Source organism: Dipodomys merriami, unplaced genomic scaffold (assembly GCF_024711535.1).
Source record: "Dipodomys merriami isolate MVZ:Mamm:240054 unplaced genomic scaffold, mDipMer1.0.p SCAF_518, whole genome shotgun sequence".
Classification (NCBI taxonomy): Eukaryota; Metazoa; Chordata; class Mammalia; order Rodentia; family Heteromyidae; genus Dipodomys; species Dipodomys merriami.
In genome coordinates, this window is record NW_027206089.1 from 57,766 (window position 1) to 67,679 (window position 9,914).

At 44.6% G+C, this 9,914-nt stretch overlaps 1 protein-coding gene across 1 annotated transcript in view; it reads right to left on the minus strand.

The window, feature by feature from the left end:
- Positions 1-9,740, minus strand: part of Tox4 (TOX high mobility group box family member 4) — a 27,136-nt gene extending 17,396 nt beyond the window's left edge. The window contains exons 1-2 of the mRNA XM_069998358.1: positions 9,660-9,740; positions 9,385-9,453 (exon numbers count right to left, since the gene is read on the minus strand). Of these exons, the coding sequence (XP_069854459.1) occupies positions 9,385-9,453; positions 9,660-9,665 (75 nt within the window). The 5' untranslated portion in view covers positions 9,666-9,740. The remainder of the gene's footprint in view (positions 1-9,384; positions 9,454-9,659) is intronic.
- Positions 9,741-9,914: the final 174 nt, after the last annotated feature.

Here is a 9,914-nt window from a genome sequence, read left to right on the forward strand (position 1 = left end):
GACCTATTTTTCAAATAAGCCCTCAAGCTGGGTGCCAGTGGCTCATGCCTGTAATCCTAGGTATCAGGAGGCTGAGATCTGAGGATTGCAGTTCAAAGCCAGCCTGGGCAAGAAAGTCCATGAGACTCTTATCTCCAATAAACTATTCAGAAAAAGTGGGAAGTGGTGCTGTGGCTAAAATAGTAGAGTGCTAGCCTTGAGTAAAAAGAAGCTCACGGACCGTAAGCAGCCCTTAAGTTCAAGCCCTAGGATGGAGGTAGGGGTATGTCTCTCTTCTTTCTTATATCTTAGATCTATGACACATAGAAAATTGCCAATATCGGCTGGGAAGGTGGCTCAGTGGTAGAGCGCTTGCCTTGTACGCATGAGGCCCTGGGTTTGATTCCTCAGCACCACATAAACAGAAAAAGCTGGAAGTGGCGCTGTGGCTCAAACGGTAGAGCGCTCGCCTTGATCTGAAGAGCTGAGGGACAGAGCCCAGGCCCAGAGTTCAGGTCCAAAAAAAAGAAAAGAAAATTGCCAATACCAAGCCAGGCGCTGGTGGCTTGCAGCTGTAATCCTAGCTACTCAGAGGCTGAGATCTGTGTATCAGAGTTCAAAGCCAGCTTGGGAAGGAAAGTCCATGAGACTTATCTCCAAAAAATTACCCCCAAAAAGCCAGATGTGGAGCTCTGGCTCAAGTGGTAGGGTACTAGCCTTCAGCAAAGCAGCATAGGTACAGCACCCAGGCCCTGAGTTCAATAACAACAACAACAACAATTTGAAAATTGCCAGTATCAAGCACAAATTTCAATTTTGTAATTTATGTAATTATTTATGCATTTATTTATTTTGGGGCTGGAAACTTAAACAGCTCTAATATATTAACTATTCTCAATTTTAGAAGTTATTATGTTTACAAAGACAACAAAGAGGGCTGGGAAGGTGGCTCAATGGTAGAGCGCTTGCCTTGCATGCCTGAGGCCCTGGGTTTGATTCCTCAGCACCACATAGCAAAAAGAAAAAAGCCGGAAGTGGCACTGTGGCTCAAGTGGTAGAGTGCTAGCCTTGAGCTGAGGGACAGCGCCCAGGTCCAGAGTTCAGGCCCCACGACCATACCCCCCCCCAAAAAAAGACAACAAAGAAAAAGAAAAACAAGGGGGAGGTGCAGAAGCCAGTGGCTCAAGCCTTTAATCCTAGGTACTCACAAAGCTGAGATCTGAGGATCAAGGAGTCAAATCAAACAAAAAAGTCTACCAGACAATTATCTCCAATTAGCCAGCTAAAAGCTATAAGTGTAAGCATGACTCAAGTGGTAGAGTGCTAGCTCAGAGCAGAAAAAACAAAACAAAACAAAACAAGGGAGAGCACAAGGTCCTGATTATAAGTCATAATACTGGGACAAAGGCACGGTGGGAGGGGTAAAGACATGGCTAGATGGTAGAGCACTAGTCAATGAGTGGAAGGGGCCACAGGTACCGAGTTTGAGTACTGGTCTTGGACAAAGAAAAAAAAAGGAAATGAAAAACAAAGGGGAGAGAGGGGAGTTATGCTAGCCAAAATTAAGATTCCCTTTAGTATACAATTTTTGGGAAACCCCAATAATGCTAAGAGAAAGCTCATACAAAAACCTTGCTATAGGGGCTGGGAAGGTGGCTCAGTGGTAGAGTGCTTGCCTTGCATGCCTGAGACCCTGGGTTCGATTCCTCAGTACCACATAAGCAAAAAGCCGGAAGTGGTGCTGTGGCTCAAGTGGTAGAGCACTAGCCTTGAGCTGAAGAGCTGAGGGACAGTGCCCAGGCCCAGAGTTCAGGCCCCACGACCGGACCCAAAAAAAACAAAACAAAAAAACACCTTGCTATAGAGTTGAAAGAGAAACTGATTCTAGAACACATTCTTAGACTTTCTTGGACCAAGCCTTTCTTTTAAGACAAAAATACTGGGGCTGGGAAGGTAGCTCAGCGGTAGAGTGCATGCCTTGCAAGCATGAGGCCCTGGGTTCGATTCCTCAGCACCACATAAGCAAAAAAAAAAAAAAGAAAAAAAAACCGGAAGTGGAGCTGTGGCTCCATTGGTAGAGTGCTAGCCTTGAGCTGAAGAGCTGAGGGACAGCACCCAGGCCCAGAGTTCAGGCCCCATGACCAGCAAAAAAAAAAAAAAAAGACAAAAATACTATTCTAGCTAAAGATCTAATCCTTTCCTAGATCAACAGTTATATTTGGGATAGTAAAAAATTAAAATGAGGCTGGGTGCTCTTGGCTCCCTAGCTACTCAGGAGGCTGAGATCTGAGGAATGTGGTTCAAAATCAGTCCAGGCAGAAAGTCGACAATAGTTCACCAATAATGCTGAAAGTGGAGCTGTAGTGATAGAGTACTAACCTTGAGCAAAAAAGCTCAAGGACAGTATGTAGGCCCTGAGTTCAAGCTCTAGGATTAGCACAAGCACATGTACACACAAACTAAAATGGATGAGCTTGGAGCTTACCAAATACAAGCACCTGAATTCAAGCCCAATATCTCAAAAAAAAAAAAAAAAAAAAAGAGGATAATTTAAAAAGTTTTAAGGGGCTGGGAATGTGGCTTAGTGGTAGAGTGCTTGCCTAGCATGCATGAAGCCCTTGGTTATTGATTCCTCAATACTACATAAACAGAAAAAGCTGGAAGTGGTGCTGTGACTCAAGTGGCAGAGTGCTGGCCTTAGCAAAAGAAGCTCAGGGACAGTGCCCAGGCCCTGAGTTCAAGGCCCAGGACTGGCAAAAAAATAAAAATAAATAAATAAAATAAAAAATTGTTTTAAAGGGAGGCACCTGCAGCAAGAGTATGTTAAGTAATAGTAAGACATTGCTGTGTTACAGACCAGGGGCTCTTTCCAGCTCTGTTGCTTACTATATAACATTGAACAGGTTTCCTTCATCTTTAGAATGTAATGCAGAGTTTAATGGTAATCCTCTCATACAGCTGAGGATAAATAAGCTTTGGAGCACAAAAGCTTATATGGTCTGACACATATAATTGCTTCATAACCATTATTCATCATCTATTGATTCTGATGATACTGAAAAGTTATTAATTTACACTTGCCCCAATTATCTTAGAAAAATGGAAGGAACAGAAATTTTAAATTCTACCAGTCAAATACACAGAATAGTAAATACAAATAATCAGTAGAACTGGGGTTTGAACTCAAGAGTCTTCTGCTAATTAAACCACACCTCTAACCCTTTGTGCTTTAGGTTAGTTTTTAGATCAAGAATCTTAGTTCAAGCTGGGCACAGGTGTCTCATGCCTGTAATCCTAGCTACTCAGGAGGCTGAGATCTGAGGATCTCGGTTCAAAGCCAGCCTGGGCAAGAGAGACTGTGAGACTCCTATCTCCAATAAACCACCAGAACACCGGAAGTGGTACTGTGGCTCAAGTGGTAGAGCACTCGCCTTAAGCTGAAGAGCTGAGGGACAGCGCCCAGGCCCAGAGTTCAAGCCCCACAACTGACCAAAAAAAAAAAAAAAAGTTTAGGGAGAAAAATCCACTAGACTCCATCTTCAAAATACCAGCAAAGAGCAGGTCTGGAAGTGGCTTATCATATGGTCTGACACATATAATTGTCAGATTGTATGGCTCAAGAAGTAGAATGCCAGGGCTGGGAAGTTGGCTCAGTGGTAGAGTGCTTGCCTTGCATGCCTGAGGCCCTGGGTTCGATTCTTCAGCACCACATAAGCAAAAAGAAAAAAGCCAGAAGTGGCGCTGTGGCTCAAGTGGTAGAGCGCTAGCTAGCCTTGAGCTAAAGAGCTGAGGGACAGCGCTCAGGCCCAGAGTTCAGACCCCACAACCGGACCCCCCCTCCAAAAAAAAAAAAAAAAAAAGAAGTAGAATGCCAGTCTAGCAAGAACAAGGTCCTGAGTTTAAGCCCTGGCAAGCCCTCCACCCTCACCCCCCAAAAAAGGAAGAGAAGAATGTACAAGGGCAAACCCAATGCTACATTAAAGCCAAAAGTTTACCAAGTCTGTTTTGCTATCACAAATAAAGTATAAAATTATGGGTTAAATCCAATAATGAGCATCTATTCTCACAGAAGTATTTGATGCATTCTAAGTGAGTTAAACATATATAATTATCTACCAGTTTCTTTTTCAATAGAAACATATTTTCTTCTAGTGGCTAGCTATTAAAAGCTGCAAGAGCTTGGTTCAAGTGGCTCACACCTGTAATCCTAGCTACTTAGGAGGCTGAGATCTGAGGATCACAGTTCAAAGCCAGCTGATTCAGAAAAGACTTCGAGACTCTTATCTCCAATTAACCACTAGAAAATTGGAAGTGCAACTATGTATAGCACTATGTTGTACAGCACTAGCCTTGAGTGAAATAGCCCAGGGACAGCGCCCAGGCCCTAAGTTCAAGCCCCATGACTGACCAAAGCAATAACAAAAAAGTTGCTATAAACAGACATGTTTTTGATGAATGAGTGCAATCACTTCTGCTATATATATCAGATTATACATATATGATTATATGTATATTTTATATCTATATGAATGACTAGGCTTACCAGGTCACATAGGTTAGGCATGCTTATCATTAATTGACATTGCTATGTTTCAAGGTGTTTGAGTTAATTTACACCCTTAACAGTATTAACTGGGTTATCCACTTCTTCAACTTGTTCACCTCTTGGAATTTGTTTCTTCAGTGACTATAATTGTTTTTTTCTTTGTATATGCCACATGCTTTCACTCCTTGGCTGTCACTCTATCACCTGAGGCACACTTTAAATCCCGCAATAACTATAATTGGTATTTATTTCCTTGATGAGTGGTGACACTTTTCTATATGCTTAATGACAATTAGATATCAGTACTGGGGATTGGTCCAAGGCTTCAGCTAGGTGGACAGTTTAATAGTGTTGCTGGGACTTGAACTCAGGGCCTTATACTTGCTAGGCAGGTAACTCTACTACTTGAGCCACTCCACCAGCTTTTCTCGCACCCCTGCCCAGTGTTTGTTGAGCTTTTATGTGCAATAGTTAATTGGAGATGAGAGTCTCACAGACTTTTCTGCCAAGGCTGGCTTTGAACCAGGATCCTTAGATCTCAGCCTCCTGAGTAGGTGGGATTACAAGTATAAGTCCATTGCTTTGCTTTTTTCTTTTTTCCTTCAGTGCTGGGGATGTAAAAAGACATCAGTGTCTTATGTAGATATTTTCAATGTAGACTGTTCAATTTTATAAAAGGGGACATTTTTTTTTTGGGGTCCGGTCGTGGGGCCTGAACTCTGGGCCTGGGCACTGTCCCTCAGCTCTTCAGCTCAAGGCTAGTGCGCTACCATTTGAGCAACTTCCGGCTTTTTTCTTTTTGCTGAGGAATAGGAATAGAACCCAGAGCCTCAGGCATGCAAGGCAAGCGCTCTACCACTGAGCCACCTTCCCAGCCAAAAAGGGGACATATTTTTAAAGCTATTTGTATTTAATTTTAAAGTGCTTTTTTTTTTTTTTGCCAGTCCTGGGGCTTGAATTCAGGGCCAGGGCACTGTCTTTGAGCTTCTTTTGCTCAAGACTAGCATTCTACCACCTGAGCCACAGCCTCTGGCTTTTTTGTTTATGTGGTACTGAGGAATCAAACCAAGGCTTCATGTGTGCTAGGTGAGCTTCTACTACTAAGCCACATTCTCAGCCCTAAAGTGCATTTTCACAAGAATGAAGCCAATGTGAAATTTATAAGACCCATGGAATTAAAACCATGGAGACCAGATCTAGGGAAATGTGAAATTTACAATGTGAGGTTTCATATTCCAAACCATGAAAGTAAACAATAATAACCTCACTCAGAAGAAATTTCAATGTGATGACAAAGCAGCAAATAGATCTTAGGCCTTTTTGGGGGATGGCCCTGGGGCTTGACCTCAGGGCCTGGGTACTGTCCCTGAGCTTTTTTACTCAAGGGTAGCACTGTACCACTTGAGCCATAGCTCCACTTCTGGCTTTTTTTTTTTTTTTTTTTGCGGGGGGGGGGGGGGAGGGGGAAGGAGGGAGGTTAACTGGAGATAAGAGTCTCATGAACTTTGCATCCTAAGAAGCTAGGATTATATGAGCTGCCCAATTGGCTAACAAATCTTAGTTTTATATTTAAATTTGCTATTCATTTGATTCACATTTCCCTTCGCTCAGGAGGGAAATTACTATTCTTCTTCTTATTAAATAGTAAGAAACAAGTTAAAAAAGAAAGAAAACTAGCAAGGGCTGGGTACGTGGTTTATGGTACAGTGCTTGCCTAGCATGCATAAAGCCCTAGGTTTGATTCCACAGTATCACATAAACAGAAAAAGCCGGAAGTGTCGCTGTGACTTAAGTGGTAGAGTGCTAGCTTTGAGGAAAAAAAGCTCAGGGAGCTGGGCACTAGTGACTCACACCTGTAATCCTAGCTACTAAGGAGGCTGAGATCTGAGGATAGAGGTTCAAAGCCAGCCTGGGCAAAAAGGCCTGTGAGACTCTTCTCCAATTAAGCACCAGAAAAACCAGAAGTTGTGCTGTGGTTCAAGTGGTAGAGCACTTGCCTTGAGCTTAAGAGCTCAGGGACAGCACCCAGGCCCAGAGACTGACCAAAAAAAAAAAAAAAAAGCTCAGGGATGATGGCAAGGCCCAGAGTTCAAGCTCCAAGACACACACACAGACACACACACAGACACACACACAGACACACACACAGACACACACACACACACACACACACACACACACACACACACACACACACACACACACACACACACACACACACACACAGAGCTCAGAGATAATGGCAAGGCCCAGAGTTCAGCTCCAAGACTGACATCAAAAAAAGTTCAGGGACACTGCCCAGGCCTTGAGTTCAAGTCCCAGGAATGGCAACAATAAAAACAAACAACAAAAAACCAGCAACTGGTCATTGTCAATGTAATTGTCATTTATGAAATATTAGGATTTATTTTAGGCTAAGTCTATACAAGAACAATTGAGAGGGACTGGGAAGGTAGCTCAGTGGTAAAGCGCTTGCCTTGCATGCATGAGGCCCTGGGTTCTATTTCTCAGCACCACATAAACAAAAAGAAAAAAAGATGGAAGTGTGGCGCTGTAGCTCAAGTGGTAGAGCGCTCTCCTTGAGCTGAAGAGCTGAGGGACAGCGCCCAGGCCCAGAGTTCAAGCCCCACGGCCGACCAAAAAAAAAAAAAAAAATTTATAGCCGGGCGCTGGTGGCTCACGCCTGTAATCCTAGCTACTCAGGAGGCTGAGATCTGAGGATCGCGGTTCAAAGCCAGCCCAGGCAGGAGAGACCGTGAGACTCCTATCTCCAATAAACCACCAGAAAACCGGAAGTGGCGCTATAGCTCAAGTGGTAGAGCACTCGCCTTGAGCTGAAGAGCTGAGGGACAGCGCCCAAGCCCAGAGTTCAAGCCCCACGACCAACAAAAAAAAAAAAAAAAGATGGAAGTGGCGCTGTGGCACAAGTGGTAGAGCACTAGCCTTGAGCTGAAGAGCTGAGGGACAGTGCCCAGGCCCAGAGTTCAGGCCCCACGACTGGACCCAAAAAAATAAAATAAGAGTATACAAGAACAATTGAGATTTTTAGTATAAGAAAATGCTAATGAGTAATGCCACTAAAGGAAAATATAGTTTAAACCTCATAAAGAGTAGAAGGCCCAAGATTTAATAAGTTCTTTGGCTGGGAAGGTGGCACAGTGGTAGAGTGCTTGCATTGCTTGCATGAGGCCCTGGGTTCAATTCAACAGCACCACATAAGCAGAAAAAGCTGGAAGTGGCATTGTGGCTCAAGTGGTTGACTGTTGCCTTGAGCTGAAGAGCTGAGGGTCATTGCTGAGGCCCAGAGTTCAGGCCCCATGACCGGTGGGGGTGGGGGTGGGGGTGGGGGTGGGGAGAGAAGATTTAAGAAGTTCTGAAAACTGCGATTTTTGTTTTTGTTTTTGGTGGGTCATGGGGCTTGAACTCTGGGTCTGGGCGCTGTCCCTCAGCTCTTCAGCTCAAGGCTAGCGCTCTACCACTTGAGCCACAGCAACACTTCCAGTTTTCTGAGTGGTTAAAGAATCTCAAGGTTTCCTGCCGGGGCTGGTTTTGAACTGCGATCTCAGATCTCAGCCTCCTGAATAGCTAGGATTACAGGCCTGAGCCACCAGCACCTGCAAAACTGGGAAATTTTTGTCTGACCTTTCACTTAAGCAAATGGTGTATTTACGGTTATATATATATATATATATATATATATATATATATATATATATATATATATATATATTTTTTTTTTTTTTTTTTGAGTCCGGTCATGGGGCCTGAATTCTGGGCCTGGGCGATGTCCCTCAGCTCCTCAACTTAAGGCTAGTACCCTACCACTTGAGCCACAGCGCCACTTCCGGCTTTTTTCTTTTTGATTATGTGGTGCTGAGGAATCGAACTCAGGGCCTCAGGCATGCAAGGCAAGCGCTCTACCACTGAGCCACCTTCCCAGCCCGGTAAGACAGTATTTCAACAAAAACCTTTTCAGGTATTTTAGGGCTTCACCACATTCATTAATGCTTTGTCACACCAGCATAAGCCACTATTATTACAGTCATTCATATATGGGAAAATGGTGACACAAATATGAAATATGCTCAAAACTGAGTCACTGGCAACTCCTCAGAAGTTCTCTTAGCAACTATTTTCTTTCCTACAGTTGTTAGCAAAGCAAGCTGACACTATGTATATAAAAGTTACAATGTTTATCTGATGAGAAAATTTAAACAAGCGTTTGGTGGTTCACGCCTGTAATCCTAGCTACCTAAGAGGTTCGCTGTTTGAAGCATGCTTGGGCAGAAAAGTCTGTGAGATTCTTATCTCCTATTAGCCAGTAAAAAAAAAAAAAAAAACAAAAAACCAACAACAACAGTCAGAAGTAGAGCTGTGGCTTAAGTGGCAGCGTGCCACCCTTGACAGCAGCAAAAGCTTGAGGGACAGAGCCCACATCCTGATCTCAAGTATCCGTACTAAAAACAAGTTACTAGCTACCACGTTTATCAGAGTAGAAAATTTAAACTAAAAACAAATAAAAGCAAAAAACCTGAGAATTCACGAATGAACCCATGTTCAAGGCATTCTTACTGTTTCCATCCCCATATGTTTGAAGGTACTTCACCTAATGAAATGGGGCCAATTCCATTGGTTTTCAATCTAGAACCTCCCAATCTCCTCAACCAGTTTTTTTTTTTTTTTTCCAACATCCTGGTTTTTTGATGACAGCAGCTTCCCGGGCCTTCCGCAAACAGTCCCCACAGACTCCAGAGACCGCCGCCACCTTCCTCGACATCAATCGCGGTCCCCAGGCCCCAGCCCGTGGCCTCGGTGCCTCTCTCCACCCCACGTCCCCAGCGTCGGTAGCACTTGCTCACCTCGGCCCCCGACAGGAAAGGGTGCGAGGGCCCCGTGATCGTCAGGTAATTGTCATTTCCTCCGGGAAACTGGAAACCAGAAGACACGGGAACAAGTTAGAGGGCGGAGCAGGGAGTTAGCCTGGAGCGACGGAGCCTGACCCCGACATTCTGACAATCCTCCCCAAACCCAGTGTTCCTCTCTCCCGCCAACCGCCTCTCCGCCTGGCTACACGCCTGCGTTTCAACATAGGCGGCCGCGCTCTCGCCAGCCTCCTCAGCACCCAGGTTCCTACCTCCATCTTCACACAACCGCTACCACCGTCCCAGTGCCCTCATCACTCCCACCGCCCCCACTGGACTCGGAATTGCGTCACTTCCGCAAGGGTATGAGTCGCTCACTGCTGATTGGACGCAAGATCATATGGCTGCAAGGAGTCACGTTCTGAGCGGATGGAAAAGCTAGCTACCGCCCCCTGGCGCTTGGTAGGGTAATGACAGGTAGAAGCGCTAGAGGCGTCCCTGGATGCTGCATCGGGTACTTCGGAATG